The 23135-nt window shown below is 33.0% G+C and overlaps 2 protein-coding genes across 4 annotated transcripts; one reads left to right on the forward strand and one right to left on the reverse strand.

Annotated features, from left to right (window-relative positions):
- Positions 1-4650: 4650 nt before the first annotated feature.
- On the forward strand, positions 4651-7429 carry LOC100263239 (uncharacterized). 2 transcript variants are annotated; one of them, XM_002277132.5, is made up of 5 exons: positions 4651-4884; positions 5263-5489; positions 6191-6271; positions 6355-6705; positions 7230-7429. In XM_002277132.5, exons 1-5 carry the CDS (start codon positions 4740-4742, stop codon positions 7329-7331), a joined length of 906 nt encoding a protein of 301 aa, XP_002277168.1. In that variant the 5' UTR covers positions 4651-4739; the 3' UTR covers positions 7332-7429. The 2 variants fall into 2 exon arrangements, with proteins under 2 accessions (XP_002277168.1, XP_059592358.1); XM_059736375.1 differs by lacking the exon at positions 7230-7429 and having other exon boundaries at positions 4667-4884; positions 6355-7223.
- A 303-nt stretch (positions 7430-7732) lies between these two features.
- Positions 7733-20499, reverse strand: LOC100256470 (aspartic proteinase 36). 2 transcript variants are annotated; one of them, XR_002029946.2, is made up of 11 exons: positions 19952-20421; positions 17923-18052; positions 17501-17745; positions 15886-16110; positions 14058-14220; positions 13895-13968; positions 12996-13086; positions 12098-12173; positions 10698-10845; positions 10253-10324; positions 7964-8047 (listed from the first exon to the last, which is right to left on the reverse strand). XR_002029946.2 is itself a non-coding variant. In XM_002277022.5 (10 exons), exons 1-10 carry the CDS (start codon positions 20407-20409, stop codon positions 7896-7898), a joined length of 1686 nt encoding a protein of 561 aa, XP_002277058.2. In that variant the 5' UTR covers positions 20410-20499; the 3' UTR covers positions 7733-7895. The 2 variants fall into 2 exon arrangements, 1 of the variants encoding a protein (XP_002277058.2); XM_002277022.5 differs by lacking the exon at positions 10698-10845 and having other exon boundaries at positions 7733-8047; positions 19952-20499.
- Positions 20500-23135: the final 2636 nt, after the last annotated feature.

A 23135-nucleotide genomic window follows, 5' to 3' on the forward strand; every position in this document is an offset into this window, starting at 1 on the left:
TTATTTATTTTAACTCATTAATATAAAGATTAAATAATTTAAGAATATATAAGCTTTTAATTAGTTTTAATTATATTTGTTTTTCTTTGATATTTTTCATATGACAACCAAACATGAAAAAATCATTTTCCTTTGCATTTTTTTTCTTTCCTTAGTATATTACGGGAACCAAACTGTGGACCCCGCATTTCGGCTCAATACGTTTCCCACTCGATGGCGAGCTCGATTTTGATTTGAAAAATTGATTTTTATTTGATTAAGAAAATGACTTGGAGTCGCCACTTATTTTTGTTTTATTTTTTAAAAGGGTAAACAAAATAAGAAAGAAAAACCCTAAGTGTGACTCCTTACTTTGGAAAAGGTGGTCTTTGAAAAACCGGATCGGGTTCGGGGGTCAGGTTACTTATCAGGAAGGTACGGTAAAAACCATAGCACCCCTCTAAGTCCCTAGATTCGGGTCTCTACTAATAAAATGAAGCAATCATGGCAATTGATGAGGGAATCAATGAATACTCAGAGTGATCATGCACATGTGAGAATCTAAACATGCATACAGAAAATGACCCGAGCGGGTGTGGATGCGTACCTGGGCAGTGATCCATAAAGCGCTATCAAGAAGTGATGTTAGTGCACAACTAAAGAATAGTCACATGCATATCATAGAGCAGAATAAATCATGTATGGCAACCGAATCAACCAAACAATCCATCAATCATAAAATCTCATATGTTGGGCCCCCACCAAAGCCCATTTCTATTTTTGCATGAATTCATCTCATAAATTCCATTGTTTGGAATTGCGAAAAATTCGTTCATGCTTATTAAAAATAAGAGGAGCAGAAGATTGTTTGAAGACCATAATGGAATTAAGCTATTTGAGAGAAAATTGGATTTTTGAAATTCATTTGAAAAATTGGAGTCTCGAAAGTTATTTAAAGAAAATTGGGATTTTAGAGTTTATTTGAAGATCGGACTTTCAGGCATTAAATGCGGGAATGAGAATTTTTAAAAATTAAATTTGAACGAGGTTGGAAACTTTGAAAATGATTTGAGAGTTTGGGATTTTAAATGAGGGGATGAGTGGATGAGCGAATAAGTAAAGGGATGGAATAATAACGATGGTGAAGTAACAAAGTTTAGGTAAATAATTGCGAAAGATGGAATTTTAGAGATTTGAAGATGTGAATTTAGAGATTGAAAACTTAAGAATTTATTTAGAGATGAGATCTTTGATATATGAATAACTGAATAAGCGAGTGGATGAGATAGCGTTAATAACGAGAATAATCATTAAACGGCGATATATGGACGACGGAGCTTTTGAGGTTAGAAATTAGATTTGGAAGTTGGGTTCTGATGAATTGAACTTTAACGATTAGATTAAATAGATAATATGGAATAATAATGCTACTTAATGGAAACAAAATTTTAAACGAATAGAAAGTGAGTGGTGGAATTTTTAGGATTAAAAATTAAATCAGGACGTTGAATTTTTGAAGAGTTGGACCTTAAATGAATAAAAAGATAGAGGATAAGAATTCTAGTTAACGAAAATAACGTTTGGGCGAATAATAGAATTTCAAAGGTTGAAAGTTAAATTGAGATTTTTGAAAGATTGGACTTTAAATAAATATGGGAGGATGATTCTAATTGATGAAAATGAAATTTAAATGAATTGTAGGATTTTTTTAGGATTGAAAAATTAAATTAAAATATGAATTTTTTGAAGGATTAGATTTTAAATAACTAGATGAATATGAGATAATAACCTTAATTGATGAAAATGAGATTTGAACTAATTATTGAAAAATTAAATTAAGATATGGGGTTTTTGAAGGATTAGAATTTAACTTTAATGAGTGGGATTTTAAAAGATGATAAATAGATGTGTACGAAGTAATAATAATTAACAATCATAATGTTTAAACTAGTGAAATTGAGTAGTATAAATTTCAAGATGAAAAAAATATAATTAACAATAATAATTTGCCTTTTAATTGTCTTTAAGATGAATTAAATAAATTGGTAGGAATAGAATAAGATAACAAACAAGAGGGAATGATTGAATTAATTAATTATGGATATTAGAGGTTTTTAAGAGGATTATTTGGATTTGGGCAACCTAAAGGGCTAAATGGATGTGGGCATGGGCCAATGAGGGTGGCTAGCATAAGGGGCATGGGGCCTTTCATCAACATGCTTGGGTTGGGCTCCAACTCAAGCCCAAACCCGTCACCAAGAGCTTAGGTCTGGGCTCCAACCTAAGCCCAAGGCACCATCACTATAAAAGTTTGGGCCTGGGCTCCAACTTAAGCCCAAATCAAGGCAAACCCAAGGCATCCTCTTAACATCAACTTGGGCTGGGTGTTTTAACTTAAGCCCAAATCAAGGCAAGCCCAAGGCATCATCTTAATATCAACTTGGGCTGGGTGTTTTAACTTAAGCCCAAATCAAGGCAAGCCCAAGGCACCATTTTAACATCAACTTGGGCTGGGTGTTTTAACTTAAGCCCAAATCAAGGCAAACCCAAGGCACCATTTTAACATCAACTTGGGCTGGGTGTTTTAACTTAAGCCCAAATCAAGGCAAGCCCAAGGCATCATCTCCTTCAACTTGCCCCTCCACCTGGAAACGCTGCATGCTTCGCGCCACCGGAGAGAAGATGCATGGAGAGGAGGAGGAAAAGGAAGAGGAAGGGAAAGAGGAAGAGAAAGAGAGAGAAAAGGTGGCAACATGCATGGCTATCATATAATTTGCATGGGAACCAAAACATGGACCAAGCAATTCATGAAATGAGGAGCAAATTTAACGAGTTAAATAATCCGGAAACATCTAAATATCAGGAAGAAGTGAGATATGGCTGAAAATAGAACAAAATGAATAATAAAAAAAATGGAGAACCTAGGGTACAAAAGTAATCTAACCTGAGCGGTCTCCCTTCTCCTTCTCTTGGGTTTCCTCTCTTCTTTTCTCCAGGCTTTTTTTTTCTTCAAAGAATCCTCCCCACTGCTACCCGTTTTTTTTTTTCCCCCTTCTTCTCTTTTTTCCTATCTTCACCCGTAAGCCATCAGCTACTCCACTATTCACTGCTCAGCAACCTCAGAAGCTCCAACCACCACCATGGTGAGGGCCACCTGCCTCGTCACGTGCTCCATGCAGCCGCTCCTCCAAGAAGCCCGGTCCCCCCTTCAAATGTCATCCTCCAGGCGCTTCCCAAGTGGCAGGAAGGCTAAATATAAATGCATATATATATATATAAACAAAGCCAAAGAGGGGGTCTACACAAACATAATTGAAGTGTTTTGCCTCTACCACCTATGTTGAATCTCATGCGTGATTCAAGACTTCAAATTTACAGACTTTAGATTATTATAGTTAATATTTAGTATTTAAGACGAGAAAATTTCTAGGGTATCAATTCATGCCTAAAGAACTTACAATCTCGATTGAAAATTGTTGTAATTGTTGTGGTAGCAAAAACTTTAATGATGTAAATAATATTAGTTTAGTATAAGAGTACACAGATAAAGCAATTGATATTTAATGTAGCTCGGTCAGATATGTCTTCGGACGAGAAAGAATCATCCAACAATATTATAGATAATATTAGAAAATACATAAATCAAATATAATTATTAGATTCTTCAAACATCTCATATTTCCTAATTCGCATTTTTGTCCACTTCATCTATTTCGTATAGTGTTTTACAAGTTTGCATTTCATAAATTTTTCTATTAAGTTAGGATATTTATAAAAATATTATTAATATTTTTTTTATTTTTAAGAAAATCTAATATTATAATAACACATTAATTTAATAAATATTTTATACAAGATTTTTTATTAAAATGAATTTATATTAATTAGATACTTTCCAATCTCATCGACAATTATACAAAAATCATTTCATATGAATCTCTAATTTTTTTTTAAAAATCAAACACATCTTATTATAAAATAAATATAAAAACAAAAAACAATTAATTTCATTTACCTCCTCTAAAGTTTTCATTAAATACATTTAAGTCTCATTGGTTTAAAAGTTCATTACATACATCCCATATATTTTGCATTTGATATTTTCATCCATCTCCTCTCTAATTCAAAATAAGAGAGGTAATTGACGAATTTTCAAATCAATGAAATGAATTGTATTTAGCTAAAACCACGAGAAAAGTAAATAAAACTATCCCTAAAAAAATGTACTTCATCATTTTTCAAATAAACTCCAAAATTTGTTAAATGCGATGATGGGTCTTATAATGCATGGCAGACATTTGCCCACATAAGTTGTAGTTTGTGGTTCAAATCCTTCTGGGTGTTAAGTAACTCAACATTGACCAAGATTTTGTTATTAGGCTTCTTTGATATATTTATTTATTTTCCAAAGTTAGTGCCTTCATTATTGATCGATTTTTTTAGCTAAGTAACTCAACAATGAGACATTTGAGAATTTTCCTTTTTTGTTATAAATATAAATTGAATTTAATAAGATTAAATTATGTTTTTTTAATATAATAAAATTTTGATGCAACAATGAATTGGAAAATAGTATTCCAATTTAAAATTGTGCCAAGAACCCACCTGACGTGGCAAGGTCTGATTGGACCATGCACAAAATCTCCAACCTCACACAAACATCATCACAGAAATCTTATCCGCCAAAGAAAAAATAATCACCCAAAAAAGAAAAAAACAGAAAAAGTTCCATCCAAGTGAACCCAGATGATGGTGGCAGAATGGGCACTTCTGCAACCACCTTCTCCGCCGCCGGCAGCCTCTGCCGGCCATTCAGCTGCATTCTCTTCTCTAAGCAGCCTCCCACTGCCTCCTTCCTTCTCCACCACCACCATCACCACCTCCACCACCCATTTCCATTGAAAGGTTCTTCTTCCTCTCTGTGCTTCTTCTTTATCTTGCTCTATGAGTTTGAGTTATTACATGATTAGAATGGGTGGGAATAAGGTGAGAGTTCAATGTATCTGGACAGTGTTACCAATGAATCAATGTTTTTGCACTGGTAATTTTTCTAATTTGGATAAATACCCATTGAAAATGTTTGAAAAATGGGTTGGATTTGGCTGAATGATTCAGAAAAATGAAAAGGGTTCATCTCAAATTTAGCCAACAACCAAGCAATTTGAGTCTCTCTGTCTTTTGGGCTGCAGTTGGTTAGAAGCCATGGCTAGAACACAAATCCATTTTAATGGCCAGTGGTTCATCAACCACCCAAATGACTTAAATAGTTGGAATGATGTGCAGTTACAAATGATCCAAATAGGAGGACAGCAGAGGTGTCAATAGAAAGTGAAAGATCAGAGGCCGATAAGATTGTGGATGGAATGGACTTTGGGGAGCTCTGCAATGAGTTTGAATGCATCAGCAGCCCCCTTGTGGAATCCACGGCCAGGCAACTCGCCCGCGACATTCTAGAGCTTCGTGAAGGCAACCGCGCCCTGGGAACCTTTGCGGTTTCAGTCAAGTACAAGGTATCCCTAGAATGCTCCTCTCTCCTCCCCTTCCTGTCCCTTTTATCACATTTGCATTATGTTCACATGAAATTTCTGTTAGTTTATTTGATAATGTTTTCAAAAACAGTTTTTGAGAAGGCATTTGTTTTTCGTAGGGTTCTTCGTTCAAACAAGGAAACCTTGTCCTACTTTAGGAACCTTAAGATTGGATACTGGGTCTTTTTCTTCAGATTTTGTTTCAAATGGGGTGAAATCTTCCTTCTTAGACAAGTCAGGTGGCCTTAAGGGGCATCAAAGCTAGGTATTGCTGTCATTTGAGTAGAGAGGGCCTTACCTTTCACTTTGTATTCTTGCTTTCTTCGATTAGTATCTCATCCTTCTTTGTACTTGTTTTCGGTTAGTAGTATAATTACTCAAGAGGAGAAACCAAAGTTACATGTGGGGAAGTTCCATTTTCAGTTGATACATGGGACACATTCCCTATCAGAGGCAACCTCATGTCTCTGCATATTGTGCTGAAGATTACCCCATGAATTCAAGACTCTGTCACCATTAACGCTTTTTCTTCCAAACCCACTTCTTTCGGTGCATGAACATCTAACTCACCATAGACCTTGGCGTCCAGTACTGGTCATTCCTAAGCTCCATTCAAATGATTTATGGTATATACCAGTTTGCTTATTAGTAGAATGGAACTGGAACTTTCTTTCTAATTGCAGGACCCAGTTAGAAGTTTTACGGGTCGTGAGAAGTACAAGAGACGGCTATGGGTGACCGATGCACTAGATGATCCGTCTGTGGTGAGCAATGAATTCTGGGTTTGCTTTTGTCTTGCAAGATCATCAACTTTCATGATTTGTGTTGGATGAAATTTTTGTTACAGACTGTGCAGGAGATGGTGATGCTGTCGACAAGTGTGCTGAGCATCAAGTGGACGATCAAAGGGAAGCCTAAATCTCTACTGGCTAGTATTGGAGGAGATTTGATCATTAGAGTCAACTCCCAGTTCACTCTGAACCAGATAAGTGGCCAGGTGATTGAGCACGAAGAGTTCTGGGATTTATCAGCATCATCAGCCATTGCTCAGGCGTATTTCTGGGCTTCTCGTCGCCTTTTTGCTGCAACTGAGGCTGGGAAAGATTTTGCCGACTCTGTCAAGAACTGGGGGAGCCGTCTTTCAACTGAAAAAGAAAACCTGGAAATCTATCCTGACCCTTCTGGTGATCCAACAAAGGTAACCAACCACCTACCCTTTTTTCACTATCAATCAGAATCATTTGAGCGGCGTCTAGGTTCTTTTCCTGTTTGGAGAACTGTTTCTGAAACCAAGTTGAAATTTCTGGGAAAATCCATGTCCTATGAACTGCTCAAATGGCATATTTTCTCTAATTCAGATGCCTTCCAAACATTACGAAAGCATTTTTCCCCCCAAAAAAAACCTGAAAAGAAAACTAGATTTGGAAGTAATTTACGTGCATCCTATGATATTATCAAAGTTATAACAAGAACTCTAAACAATGACATTTAGTGTAAGACTCCTAAAGAATAGGGAGTGTCATGCAGAGAAAGATGGCAATTTCATTCATCAATATGACATATCCATGATTCTTGTACAGAAAGATGTGAAGAAAACCAGAAAGTAAGATAGGAACATAATGCATTATCTCATCTTAATCTGCATACTTGCAACTGAAACATGATGTTTATTTTCATTCATCCTTACTGGGTTTTGTCATTGCTTGCTTTGATTTGGTTCAGTTCTTCCAAAGAGATGACAGTTTTCAACGAGATTTCTATCAGATCGCACTGTTTCTAGCAGTCCTCTATTTTGTTGTACAGTTCCTGAGGACAACCTTGTAAAACCTGCTTATAATCTCCTTCTGTAATTGTTATAACCAGCATTGTATAACAACATTGTAACAATAAACATATAGGGATCACATTCCCTTTTTCTCCTACCGATTCTGTTTTATCCTAAACATTGGTGAAACTATTCTTTTCGCCAGTCGAATACAACTCAACCTCACTCATTTTTTCTTCTTGCTGTGAAGCTATCAATCCAACCCAAAAGCTTAGTCGGTGAGGCAATTGGCTGACAATATATACCAGACTCCCCATATTTGCATGAGGGTTGAAAGCTATAGTTTTGTTTTTCATATAATTTGGAAATAGGGTAGACTCACTCCAAACACCAGGTAAAACAAAGAAATGGATAGTAGACCTCAACTTCAAAGAGTCACACCAAGGAACCCATATGGTAATTTGGCAAGAAAACTATCCTTTGGATCGTGTTGTGATTAGAAAAGCACAGTACACATGACTGAGGCATTGTTATAAACAAAAAATTATATCAAGCACGCATGTTGAAAAAACAAATTATGGTACAACAAAATCAATGGATGCCGTGTCACTCATCCCAATGATTCAATATATAAAACTGTGAAGCATAGCAATTGGTAATAACAATGATATCAAAATGCTTCCACTAGTCAGACTGTAACTGGAAGAAAGATCATGGGCACCTACACGGAATACAGATCCAGAACGTTCATCCTTCACTTTGATACTTGAAGAGCCTGCAGTCAATGATAGAAAGGTTGAGAGAGGCAGCATATTTCATGTAATGGGATCTCTATCTGACTCTCTTCAACATGTTCTTTATAATATACGGGTTGCCCCCGTGTCATTTATGTTCAAGAGTATAATCCTCTCTTTTCCACAAACATAATTTGAAACTTTTTACAGGTATTAGTACATGATTGAGACACAGAGTAACTGGAGGTTAGAACCATTAAAGCTGTCCTCTACAAAAACTATGGAGAATACAGACCTGGGTAAGAAATTGAAAATAACAAATCTGCACAAAGTTTTGAATAAACTGGAGAACATTAGAAATACAAACTGTTTGTTTAACCAAAAGTTTTTACCAGGGTCAGAAGGATCCTAACCCCTTCCAACCCAATTTCAGAACTAAATGAATACTATCATCCCATTCTAGAAGTAACCACAGCATGTTAGTTAGCAAGGGCTTCTTGTGTCATTTGGACAGAAGGAGAAGCATTTTTGGAGGGCTGAAATCTCAGTGCCTAAAGATCGGGCAGAGATTTGAGGCACCATTGACACACATGGAAGTTAAGCACATCTAAGAAGCAGTAAGTGAGAAAGCAGTAGAGAAATGAGATTCCTATAACGATGGTTCTCAACCAAGCTTTAACCTTTGCTTTGTCAGAGATGATGTCGGTGTCAATCGTATGCTACTTAAAAAAAAAAAAAAAATTATTTTTTACTGAAGGATGAAAGGTTACTAAAGGAGAAAGGAAGTGAGTATAAACTACATCTAGGCACCTCCTAGAAAAGGAAGAGGAACAAAAACAAAAAGGAGAGGAAGCACAAGAAGAGAAAAATCACTGAAATGAAGGCATACCAAAAGCATTCTGCAATGAGATCACAGCCTCAAGCTCAGAAATCCACAAAATGTGTTTCCCAATCTAGGAAACCAAAAGAAGAAACTGATGAACTATGAGATCAGTCTCACTTTGCTACCTTTGTTCATGTGGGAAGAGTTGGATGATAGCTAAATTCTTAAGCAAAATGGCTTGCAAATGCTTATAAGTTAAAAAGAGTTGGATGATTGCTAAATTCTTAAGCAAAGTGTCTAGCAAGTGCTAACAAGTGTTAAAAAAATAAAAATAAAAAAAGATCTAGAAGCAATGTCCTACTTTAGGATAGGCTAGATATAAGGTATTATGAGGCTTGGGTTTAGGTGTGGGGAAGAGAGTCATTACCCTATTAACACAAAATCTGTAACTATATATAAAGAGATGATAGTAATGTTTTCATAACCGGAGATAATAGTAATGCTTTCATAACCGGATTAGTCATTGAACTGAAAAAGTTATTGGATCACGATTCATTGATTAAACCATAGTTTAATCGCGTTCGAACCATGATATCACCATAACATCATAAATATATATTATATATATTATTAAAATTAAAAATAATTATAAGTTTAAAATATATATGTAAATTAAGAAACTTAAAGATATTTTCATCTTGTTGTTTTTAACATTAAAATTAAATAATGATAAAGATAAAATTTAAATGTACCAATATTTATCATTTTATTGATCACTAAAGTATAATATTTATTCAAAATTGAAATAAAATTTTATAATTTAATCCATATTTAGCTAGCATTCTATATCTTAAAAATTACTATGTTGTTTTATCAAAAGAAAAAAATTATGTTTACATGCTATAACTAAAGGTGGATAAATTTATTTTAGAATTTCTCATTTTACATATATAGTTAATAATTGCCAAGCTAATACATAATACCTTATTTTATTAGTTGTAAGCAGGTTATTGGTGAACAGATCAATTTTATCAATTAAAATCACACGTCTTATGATTGTCAGCGCAGCCTAGTGGCCAACCAGCCTCTCTTTTGTCCAAGCAAACCTGCGTTCAAATCTAGCAAAAATAATGGGGGGAAAAAAAGGCAAAGGACCGACCACCATTGGGAAGAAAAAAAAGGGCAAAGGAAACTTATTTCTAGAGAGATGAGCTCGTTTTGTCAAAATCATTATTAGCAAATATAAATCACCAATAGCATTACCTATATTCAATCATACAAAACTCTAAAGGATCGAATGCAAACCCAAACACGAGAATAATGGCCCAAATGCTAGAAAAATGGCTTACAAGAAAAGGAGATGGGAGCTAGTCATGAAACCAAACAATAAATGAAAAGTAATGGAACAGTTCAAAATACTTACAGTTATATTCAACCCATCCAATTCCTTGCTTTTCAAGATCATATACAACAAGCTTATTTGATAGTACAAGATCTGCATTTAAGGAAAATGGGAAAAAATTAATAGATGAAATAACATACACAACCTGCCACATATAATATTTCTTTTTCCCTTTTAATGGAAATCCATCTGAATCAAATCTGGGTTTCAGTGGATTATGACTAGGTGGTGCCACCATTTTCAGACATAAATAAGATTCATCATGAATACTATATAAAAGGCAAATGAACAAGAATATTGAAAGCATCCTGCAAAATTAAATTTAGGATATAAGTCTTTGCAAAAGAAATCTGTCTTATTTTGATGATGAAGCAGCAATAGTACTGTTTCACATACAATAAACGAGATAGAGGTGTTTCCTATATCAGTCTCACAATATTTAGAAACAAGCTTAGCACATTATTGCCTTTGAAAGTTTCCTAGCAACCATGAGGCAACAGTTTTTGCCCCATCTTCCTCAACAGGATAATGGGGACGAGATATCAGTTCCCGATGTGGGAAAACCTTGTATTGTCCCATACAACTTCCAAAATGGCAGGTACATTGAGCATCTTCTGTCATTCAAAAATTTAAAAAAATAAAAAAATAAAACTATGACAGGTGAACACTATGATGACAACCATGTTGTGTAAACTAACAAAAACAAACAGGCCCACGTGCTGGCAAGCTTTGGAAATCAAAGTTAGGACAACCAATAGAAAAGGCAGATGGGTACTGAACTATTGTGGAGAGTGTTAGTTTTCTAATATGTTTTAAGGAAGCATGGTAAAGCAATAAGAAAAGCACATGTCCATAAAACACGTATAGAGCCAAAACAAGGACATCGGGTTCAAATTAGTGAAGTGTTTCATGTTACTTTCTGAAAAGCACACAAAACAAAATGTGAGATGTAATTATTACAAATTAGAGATAGGACATGATGAAATAAAGTCAGCGGGGATGCTTTACTCATGCACAACAAAGACAAAGTCTCAGTCAACAAGGAAAGTTCCATAGTTCCTAGTTGAAATAAAGATTTTTAAATGCTTGATAAGAATTTATCCATCAATACATCCAGTATCTAGAGGTATCATTAAATATCCAACTTTCTTTACAAGAAATACTTGTAGTCATATTTTTTTCCATTTCTTCACAATTCAATGTACGCATCAAGAGTATACCTTCTTATTTGAATTAATTTTCTTCCTCGCAATCTTTGCTTCTACATATCTTGTTCTGATGATTTGTCTACCTTTATTTTCCTAATAACAAACAAATATGGGTAGTTGTATCTATAACTGTTCAAATTCTGAATAAACAGTAAGCCCCCCTTAGAAACAATACTATAAAATTTGGTAACTTTCTCAAGGAAGCAAATTGGATTACTGGTTTATAACTAGCTTTCTCTTATCCAGAACTTTATAATTTCCTTATCCAGAACTTTCAAATAGTCTTAAATACAACAGACTTATTGTGCAGATATAAAATGCATCACACAGGTATAGATGTTAATCAAATTATTAGTTATTAGATTAACATACTTTTTCCAGTCACAGTGGATTATAGAAAAGTTCAGGAGCGACCAGAGAGGCAAAGAATTCTATATCTTGGAGAATAAATAAGATCACCTTTCCCAACACAAATCCAATGATTCAATTACATGACCCAGATGAACATGCCTAGGGAATAAATTAACATAGCTGAACAAGTATACATTATATCCCAGATGAATGGTATAAGGCTAAATATTAGCATCTAGCACAACAAGATTGATCAAGAAAATCACTACTTGAATTTAGAATTAACATGCAATTTTTAAATTCATACCTCCCAAAAGAGTCAAGTCCTTTCCATCCTTTGTTTGTGCCCCACTGTTCTGCCAACCAATACACCACTCAAACTCCTGCGCAAATATTGTAACAAACACATTAGTTGAAAAAACACTAAGGAAAAGCTTTGTCGTTTAATATGATTATGCCTTGTTCTTGACAATCATAAACAAAGAATAAAGAATTTTAGTTTCATACATATTGTTGGCGCATTCCCTAACAGCTTTAGATTTTAGGGGGAGTGGTTGTTTAACATGGTATCAGGCTTTCAAGTGCAGGATTAATGGCTTCAAGCTTCTCAATCTATTTGCTCTGCCTTCTGGTGTTCAAGTTGGTTTGTTTAGCACATGTTTGTCTGCCTCTCCAGTATGTGTAATGGTCCAAATCACAATGACAAATAAATATTTTAATAATTCAAACACTAATTATTTCCAAGAACCAAGAAAGCATGTGCCCTTCACATGCCATGATTTTTTAAGCAACTCAACCAATTCTAAGAATAATGCACACACAACAAGGTATACATTGAGGGATTTTTGGTCTTCCACCCGACTGAACAAAGCTGGAAATCTTCCACTTGAGTCACAAAATTGGAAATCCTTTTGTTAACAGAGAGGTTAATTTTAAACCATAACTCTGGAAAGACTTCAGAATCCAAAGGTTTTACAAGAAGAAGCTTTAGAAATAAATATGAACCTATTTTTGCTTTGGTGTAAGCACAGTTTCAGAGCGACATGCTTGAGTTCATATTCAACTACTAAATTTTACACAAGATATGTATGCTATACAGTATTAGAATGTGAAGAACTTCAGAGAAACAACCTTGCAGGCACATCATAAAAAGAGGCATGACAGTCGAGGATTCTCACTTAAATTATGGAACCCATTTCACTTACCTTAACTTGGAACAGATACTCATGAGGATACACTGTCAAAGAAATTGACTTGTCAAAATGAAGGGTGACAGTTGGAAATCCGTCATCGACACTGCAAGTGCATTGGAAAAGAATCAATAAGTAGGATCCTTGGAATACTCTCAATGTGGTAACTGAACTAATTGCTTATGTAACTCCACACGCACACAATACACTCAGAGATCATCTGGCTCCCGTTTAACCAAGGCAAGTAATCAGCAACTTTCAAGATGAAAATGAATATTATACTAAATTAATTACTTATGTACTGGTGCTACAGTACATGTATAATGTTACCAGTAGGAAAATCTATTCAAATGAAATGTCCTCGTTTAATTCACATAGCACAAGGTACATACTTATTTAAGTGAAGAAAGAATCTTATGGCCATTATTATAGTCTTTATATCCAAGGTGAATTAGTTCATCTTTATTTAACAAAAGCACAATGTTTAAAATCATTGAAAGAGAGTTGAACAGAAGCTTTGAAGTAGCATGTTCTATGTCAACCAACAGAGTTCTTTGGAATTATAAGCTTCAGATTCCATTAACTGTTGCACTATGCTCATTTCTAATATCCTCTTGGGAAAGTTAGTTACTTTCTTTTTCTTTCCTGTTAAATCTCATTTTTAGGCGCAATCCAGGTATACTCCTTTGTGCATGGTTGTGGGCCTTGTGGCTCCTCTAGAGGAGGTTTTTTAGGTATATTTTCTTCAACCATCAAACAAAGAGAGAGAGAGAGAGAGAGCAAGTTAAAAACCCTATCACACCTCAAGCATAGCACCAAGAAAATATTCTAGATGTTAATATAAATTTCCAACTTGGACCACTGATAGCATATCATAAAACAAAAACTAGTGAAGAATTTGGTTTGGTCCTTACTTTCCAGTGTAGTCAAAGCATGTGAATGCTTGTTCAACAGTGTGTAGTCTCAAATCAGGCTGCTGAGACAAAATCTAATAAAGAAAGCATATATATGGTAAGAAGTCAGAATACAAACTTCATGCTTTGATTCTAATAAAGAACTTTGAAAGATGCCACCTACCTTTTCTATTAGTGGAACATAAACCTCCTGTGGGAAATAAGCCAAGGTTGTGCCACTGTCAATTATTGTGCCTTTCCGGTCACCAGATTCAAATGCATCTGAGGGAACGTCAAGAGGATCACCACCCACCTCAATTTCCTTCATAACAACATTGTAATGTGCCCTAGAGAGAAATAAAACTACAATCATGACAGAATTCATAAGTAAAAACCTAACCTAATTGAGGTGAAAAAAAACTAAAGCATCAATAAGAAAGGTATTAGAACACATTACTAAATGCATTAACAATGAATTCAGCCTTTTAAAGACGTGACAAAGAACTTCACATTACAAATAGAAAAAATACAAGGAATTCAATTCAAAATTAAACTGCCCATTTTAGGTAACTAGGCCAGGACCAGGCAAATATCCTATAAATATTTATAAACATGTAATAACACTACAAGCAATAAAAATGAGATCAATACTAAAAGGTAGATTCAGTTCGACATACTTTATGACAAAGTATTATAAATAAATGCCAATGTCTCCTTTCTTTTCAAGCACATCTTACTAATCATATTTTCATAATTTCTCTTCAAGCACTCCAAACAATTCATCTACCAAGTAGTGGTGGAATTTTAAGACACATGGGTAGTATGCTGATAACCCTGATAAGCAGACATCAGTTAAGTTGAAGGAGGACAAGTACATGGTTCCAAAAAAATCTCTTATTCTTCTGTTTTTATCCTCATCCGTTTGCTTTCATCAACAACACTTTCTGATTTTCTATCCAAAAGAGGAAAAAAAAAAGGAAGCTGAAAAAAATTTTGTAATCTGAGTGGTTAATTATTTCAAATTGCATTACAAAGATATAACCTTAAAAACATGGGTAACTAGGCATCTGCTAATAGTCAATTTCAAGATGGAACAAGGATACCTTATGTGACCATAATCCCTCTACATAGGTTTAATACCCAAAGGAAGGAAAGAATCAGTTATTTCTCCAAGTAGATGCATCATGTACAGAAAAATTAAGGAGACAACTACAACTATCACTTCATTGACCTTTTTCTGAATAAATGTTGTCATACAATTTCACATTTATCCAGTCTTGGTTATGTAGCCCCTCAAGATATATGTGTCAACCCCGAATTCTAGCAGTCCAAGTCTCTAAGAGTCAGCCCACAAAAGGAACAGTCCAATAGAACGATCCAGTGATGGCACTAATAAGGTAGAACCATCCAGGGCTACAAAAGAGGAAAATATAAAGTCAACGTTAATCGCAAATCTGCTGCCATGACTCATGGACCCATTCAAAATGACATGAACCTGATTGTTTCGTCTGAAGTGGGTCTTGATTTGGTTTAGGTAATTTTACCATCTTATTCATCATACTATCTCCTACACAAACATGATCCCTTGTATTTTTTTTACCTTTGGCTTCAATCTGGTTGTCCCCATCTCATTCATTTCATGTTACAAAATTAGTTCACTACAGAGTTGACATAAAAATCATGGTAACCACTCAAAGGGGTTGGATGATTAATATGCTTTCCTTCTACGTGGATGCATTCTCCATCCATATCTGTGCAGATAGGAAAAGAATAAGGCATATTCTCATACCCTATGTCATTAACAAATGGAAGGAAATGAGTAAAAGGGGGCAAAAGCTATTCTAGATATTTGATTGTATTCGTTCACTGAACTGCAAACTTAGAGCTTTTCTCAACATAGATACTAACATTCTCTATGAACAGTGCAGCTACAGTGAAATCATTATGAACCCAATTACTTAAATAACTCAAAATATTGAAAGAAAAGTAAAAAATAAGATAGCATCACATACTGATTTTGTACCAACGGGGTTATGTTTACTTTTGGTTCCACAACTTCTCCAATAGCAAAAATTCCACCTCCATCTACATTATCCAAGCAGTGTGAAAATACTTTTTTCACCTTTCCAGATGAAGCTAGCTGTGAAAGCATAGACGAATTTGCTTGTCCAAAACCAAGTATTCCATCAAGTGCTTCAGAAGATGAGCCTAGCTCCCCAGATTGTTTATTTCCACATCTAACTTGGAAAAAAGATAACATAATCAATATAAGCAGAAAATAATTCATGCCATCTAAAAAAGCAAACAAATAGGTTCTGTGCGGCACTGCCAAATTGAAAACTTGTAATGAAGCATGCAAACACATTTAGTGAGAGAAGAAGGCAAAATTTAAAGATTATCATGAGAATTATCATGGGTCTCAGGATAGGAAAGATAGTGTTTGAAAATTTAAATATAAGGTTGACTGTGACAGTATGATAGTTACTCGCTACTGGAGGAAAAAACCCAATGAATCTAGGAAAGGTAGTTTCTATGGATCATGCAAGGAAAGAATGCAGGCTGCACTGAAATAGATAAATTTTTGGGGATGATTAATTTTTGTTCCAATGACAAAAAACTAGAGACATTTTAACTAAACACTGTCAAGTGTCTTTCAGAGGAAGCACCTCATACAAGGTATTATATCCAACTTTTGCATTGATATAGGACTTCCTAGTTTTAATCTGTACATTATAACACTAAATAGAATGACCCTTAAAAAGTACGAGGAAATAAAATTCTAAGTCCTGGATTATTTTTTTCCTAGGTTTTTTTTTTTTTTTTTTTAAGAGAAGCTGCAATATTTGCTGTTACTTGTTACAGTACTTGTTATATCCAAAAGGGATGGTTCTTGTGGCACGAAAATCAGTACTGCCTCCACAAAGAAAATAACAGTTTAGTTGTCTTCTCGCGGAAATCATATCTTCTAAATGTTTCCCTTTTTTTTCCGAGAGGCAAAGAGGATATTTCTAAAGAAAAATGCTGAAAGGGGGAACAAAGCCCTTGCAGAGTGGTACAATCTACATGTTAGCATATATAACAGTCATAATCGAAGCTAAATAATCTGGGCTAGAGAAGTGGATATGATTAGATGCATAGAAGCCTAACAAGGAACAGAATACAGCCTCCAGGATATGGTAAAGCTTGCATGCATTGCTAGTCATGCTATTTGGCTCAGCAAAAATACACCTAACACAACAATATGGGCGTAGAGTAGTTAACCATTTCAAGGGAGTTGCTTTGTGGTTTATTTGGTAATATCCATGGCCACAACTATGGCACTTGAAGCCTAGATGAAGCCCTTGCATGAGACCAATACTAAGCATAATATAAGTTTATTACAATTGAAAAACAATTGTTCTTATCCCAGCACCCTATCTGCCAGTTCCATTTTTTTTTTTATATGATTGGTCTTTCATTTTTTTTCTTTTCAAAAACAGATCATGGTATCCCTGCTTGAAACACATCATATGCCTTTTAAGTTACATTGTCAACACTGAACCACTTTACAGCTCAGACATGCACAGAATCTCTCACATTCATTCATAATGTAACACTGAGGTGTCTTATAGAAGAACTATGACTCACCCGAATACTACAGTCCCATTAGTTGGTGTGGTTTGAAAGTTTCCTGAAATTCTGTTGTATTGTACAAAATCTTGCACAAAGTAGCCTGTGGTTGAGCTCCCATCTCCATAAAGAACACTGTATAGACATTGCAACCCCGGTTTGCAACCAGGTAGTGGACCATCATATAAGGAACAAAAATTATCATCACAACCAACTGCATCTGAAGTTGTAGAGGCTTTCATATCATATAGAGTTAGATCAACCTGTAGTACATATTGGGGCAAAAGAAAATCATAAGAAGATCAAACTTTGAAATCATTCAGAAAAAATATCATAACTGTAAATTAAAATTTGAACATTATATAGGTAAATGTTAGAGTTCTGACTTCAAATCTAAAATCAAAAGATCAAATTCGAGCCGTAAAGTTAAAGATACATACACCAAGGTCGCTTTTTGTGGGACATCTGTCACATCCAGCACAATTAACCCATAATATGTCACTTCCTGTATCAACTTGCACGTAATAGTCCTTTGATGGAGTTCCAATCCCGATTTTAGCAAAGTAGAGCCTATATCAATCAGACCAGACATAAGAAAAACAACAAAAACTTTTTAATTATTCAGTAAATGAAGGAAAAAAGAAAAGAAATCAAAATTTTGCATCTCCAAGGTCTCGTTATTGAAACCAAAATAGACATAGAAAATTCCCCTCAAATAAGCCCTAATAAATTTGTATAGCTTACTTAGACCAGTCTGGGTTTTCAATTTTCTGGAAATAAAAACAATATAAATTTCAAATATTTACTTTCTTTTCTTTTCTTTTCTTATGTAATGGAGACAAATAGGAATTGAAAAATAAAATACCAATAAAATCCAAATTTCAAACACCAGAAAAGCAAAAACTCAGTATTGGATCTAAGCATTGAGTAAAAAACAATCATATAACATTTAAAGGAACGGTAACTGATACTAATTAAAATCATAACAAAACTTTTGAAAAAATAAAACTAAACAAGTTGTACTCCAAGAGTCAAAAAATTAAAAGATAACTGTACTCAAATTGATCAAAAATCACAACAAATTTCAAAACTTTTAAAAGAAAGAAAGAAGTTTTCCTTAAAATAAATAATTTTATCCAAAATTAGTCACAAAAACCAAAATTGCCAGGCAGCCATGAAATTCTATCTGTAGCTAACAATCCAAGAAGAGGATCCAAACATCAAGTCAAACAACTATATTATCATTAAAACTAAGAAAACCAAGTAAGGATAAAAAAATAAATAAAAAATAAAAAATAAAAAAACATAAGAAACTTTGATTTAAAATAAAAAAGAAATAAACTCTCCAAAATAAAAATTCATCGAAAGCACCCAAAATTTAAAGATTTGGAAGAAAAAGAAGTCACATATATTCCTCTCAAAACCATAAATTTTCAGTGAATGAATGTAAGCAATCATGTCAAACAACGGCATACACCATCAAAACAAACATAACCGAATATTAATCAAAACCATAAGAAACTAAAATTAAAAGGATTGTGAAAGATGCACCTCCACACACCAAAGAAGAAGAACATATCATAAAATTTTCATATCTTCAAGAATAAAAACAAATTATCCTCAAAAGAGATAATTCAAGCTAATAGTCTATGTCAGAACCAAGAAATTGATCCAAACAGGTCAAACAACTACATAAGAAAATAAATTTCATTTAAAATTAAACCCACTTCCAAAAAATATTTTAACCCATAATTGAAAAAAGAAGAACAGCCAACATAAATTCGCCTCAAGAGAACCAATTGTTTTAGCTAACAAACAATGGACTTAATCAAGACAATCTAGTCAAACAACAAACTATATCATCAAAACAAACGCAACCCAATATTAATCAAAACCATGAGAAAAATAAAACTAAATAAAAAATAATTAAAGACCTGTGATTGAAGAAAGAAAAACAACCCACAAAAGTCAAGTACAAAACCAAAAACTTTCGAGAAATAGGTTCTTATCATCAAAACAAACACACTCCATTACTAATCAAAGGCCCAGGAACTCAAAATTCATTAAGAAAATTCAAAAGAATTAAATTAAAAGGACCCATAAATTGAAGAAAGAAGAACAACCGACAAAAATCAATTACAAGACCAAAAGCTTTCTAGAATGGGATCTTAGGTACATATATCGTCAAAACAAACACAACCCATTACTAATCAAAGGCACAAGAACCCAAAATTCATTAAGAAAATTAAAAAGAATTAAACCAAAAGGACCCATAAATTGAAGAAAGAAGTACAACCCACAAAAATCAATTACAAGACCAAAAGCTTTCTAGAATGAGATCTTAGGTACATATATCATCAAAACAAATACAACTCATTACTAATCAAAGCCACAAGAACCCAAAATTCATTAAGAAAGTCAAAAAGAATTAAACCAAAAGACCCAACAATTGACGAAAGAAAAACAGACCCAGCTTCGGAAGGATGACCATTGCCACCCAAAGGTAGATCCACAGCCGAAAGAATTCTACCGTGACGGCGAGTGTCATGTGCCCTGAGTGCATCCAACGACTTCCCACGACCCTTGAACTTGTGCTGCACTCTGAAAACCGCATTCCCGGACACAATTGTGGGCAGGAACAATGCCAATAAGCAAAAGCACAACACCCATCTGCCCAGATCCATCTTCATCACCATCACGGTAGATTTATTGAAAAAATTCAAAAAAAGATAGAAACTTTTATAGTTTCTCCCACTTTTATTTTGGGAAAATCGTGGGGGTTTTATGGTGAGAAGAATTGAGAAGTGGGAGATGGAGCAGGGGAAGTCGGCATTGCGCGTTTTCAACGGCAAATAACAAGTTATTATTGAGATAACACGTCGGCTTGCTTCTCTCTCTAGAAATAGAACGTCTCGTTTGGACTTCATTTTCCGTGTTGCGGTGTGTTTGTTTCTGGCTTTTTTTTCTTTTTCAATTTTTCCCTCTTTCCCTTCTATTCACCTCCATTTTCCCCGAAAATTCTATGTTTCGAGATTTGTTTTTTTAATTTATATTATTAAAGTTTTTTATGAAATAATTTAATGTACAAAGTAGATTGATTTCCACGAAACCCTGACTTTGAAAGGTGGTGATAGGACAAGTAAAATTTATTTTTATTAAATAATTATTATTTTTTATTATAAATTTTAAAAATTATTTTTAATAAAAAATTATAAATGGTTTTCTTATTATTAAAAATCATTTTTTTATTTTTAATAACCAAAAACTTTTTAAAAAAATATTTAGTAAACTCAAAAGCATATTTAGTAAAAGATTTAAAATGTGTTTTGAAGCTTTAATTAAATCTAAAATTATTAAATATAATGGTTTAAATTAATTTTAAAATTATTTAGCTCAAAAGGCAAAAAAAAAAAAAAACGAGGATATGAAATTGATTTTTTCTTTCTTTTTTTTGCTTACAAATTAAAAAAAAAAATACAATCAAATAGAGGCTACATGTTAATGTGAGGAAATTTACTCCTTACTTAATCTACAAGGCTTTGACTTTTTATTCCCAACTAGAGGAATATAATTGTTTTCTAGAAAAATGTCGAAATTAAAAGTAAAGGACATTTGAAATATGGTAAAATATAAACTTAATTTCTGTTAGTCAACTATTTTTTAAAACCGTTTCTATTCTTATTTTCCATATTTAGAAAATATTTTAAATTGTTTTACATTATTTTTCACTTATTTTTTAATAATTATGTTTAAAAAAATTATACAAATATACATAATAATTAAAAATAATACATTAAACATAAAAAATATTAAAGACATATTAAAAATATTTTAGATTTTTAAACAGGTTTTTATTTTACGAACATCAAAAAAGAGTTTGAAATTGTCCTCAAAAACTGTTTTTCAAACTTGTGAGGAAAATTATGACTCTTCTTAATCATATTAATAATTTTTTAAGTCGTATAATTGAACTGTCGTGTGTAGGTCATTTATTAATTATATTATAATAGATTCTCAATTTTGATATAAGTTAACGTGTACGTATTATTATAAATAATATTAAAGTCGATTCATAACTTTGGTATGAAAGTTTGATTTAAAAAAGAAAAATTTTTAAAGAAAAATGTGAAATAATTTTTATGTATTATTCGGACACTTAATTATTTTAGTATAAAAAAAAAAGTGTTCGTAAAAAGTAATAATTGTAAAACCCCAAAAAGACTTAGAATTTAAAAATGACATAAATTTATACTACCAATAATTTTTTCCCAAAATAAAATATTTTTTAGTTTTTAAGGCCTAGAATGGAAAGAATTTATTGTGCTTTCAAACAGTTCTTACCCAACCAGAAAGAAGGGGGGCTGGATTTTAGGATGGAGACGGACCCCATAGAGAGACAGCTCAATGGTTTCTTGGTGGGTTCCATGTGGCTCATGCGTCTCTCTCCCCTTTTGTTTACTTGGGTTTTGACACTAAATAATTCACGTGTTCCCACCCCCATTATCAATAATTCTCTCTTCACGTGTCTTTCTTTTGACCCCCCTATCCCTCTTCTTCCAAACCCCACATCTTTACTCTCTCAATTCCATTCATTTTGAGTTTTGACTTTTGGGTAAGAAAAAAATGTTAAATAAAGTATTGAATTTGTGGATTTTCGAAATAGATTCCATGAATTATCAAAAAGAATAATTCGAAGATGATAATGACAAGAAAGGATGACTCATCAAATGAATTATTAGGAAAAAATTTATTATAACACAATTTATTCTGATCACAAGGACCATTGCATACCCTATTTCCCAAAAACAATGAAACCGTTGATAAGATTAGTTTCTAAAAAAAAAATATTTTAGGATGAAAATAATTTAATAAATTGTATATTATTAATATAGTGTGTTATTTTATATTAATATCATAAATTATTTTGTACGAATACGTCAATTTAGTATATTAGTAAAGAGTGGTTTAATAAAAATTTTATTTTTCATTACTCTTTTGCTTAAGAGGGGTTGAATTTAAAAAAAAATGTAAAAAAAAAAGGAAAAATAAATAAAATGCATATATATAATCAAGAAAAATAGGTCGAAGAAAATATGATAATAAATTAAAATAAAATAATTATATTTTTATTTTATTATAAGAATTAAGTTATTTGTAATATTCTTTTTATAAAAAAAAATTAAAATTTTGATATTTTTGTAGAGAAACCATTAAAATAAGAAATTTAATTTCTAATATGTTTTGAATAAAAACCAAATTTAAGTTATTACTATGCATGTAACATATAATTATAACAATTGCCCATGATCAAGTAAAAACTTTGTTGCCTTAATAGAACATACAATTATTTTTCATGAGCAAATCAATTAAATAACAATTGATATTCCCTTGGTAGTATGGTATATGAAAAAAAAAAAATAAATGAATTAAGTTATGTCGTACTATATCGTAATGTTAATGTATTTGTATTATAAGTATAATATATTTATGTCGTATCTATATTTTATGACAAAATCAATAATTTTATAAATATCTATTTATACCCTATTAGTGTTATTGATGTTGTTGGTATTAACATATCATACTAGCATATTAGCATTATTCACTCAATGCATAGAATTCTTTAATCATTTTTACATATATATGTAAAAAA

This window comes from Vitis vinifera, chromosome 4, assembly GCF_030704535.1.
Source record: "Vitis vinifera cultivar Pinot Noir 40024 chromosome 4, ASM3070453v1".
In the NCBI taxonomy this organism is placed as follows: domain Eukaryota; kingdom Viridiplantae; phylum Streptophyta; class Magnoliopsida; order Vitales; family Vitaceae; genus Vitis; species Vitis vinifera.

Coding starts and splice junctions, on each gene's coding strand:
- LOC100263239 (XM_059736375.1), top strand. CDS start 4,740: ATGGGCACTTCTGCAACCACCTTCTCCGCCGCCGGCAGCCTCTGCCGG. Junction 4,885..5,262: donor CCACCCATTTCCATTGAAAG/GTTCTTCTTCCT, acceptor AATGATGTGCAG/TTACAAATGATCCAAATAGG. Junction 6,272..6,354: donor CACTAGATGATCCGTCTGTG/GTGAGCAATGAA, acceptor TTTTTGTTACAG/ACTGTGCAGGAGATGGTGAT.
- LOC100256470 (XM_002277022.5), bottom strand. CDS start 20,409: ATGAAGTCCAAACGAGACGTTCTATTTCTAGAGAGAGAAGCAAGCCGA. Junction 17,746..17,922: donor CCACAAAAAGCGACCTTGGT/GTATGTATCTTT, acceptor TATGTACTACAG/GTTGATCTAACTCTATATGA. Junction 8,048..10,252: donor TGGATGGGTTGAATATAACT/GTAAGTATTTTG, acceptor CATTGACTGCAG/GCTCTTCAAGTATCAAAGTG.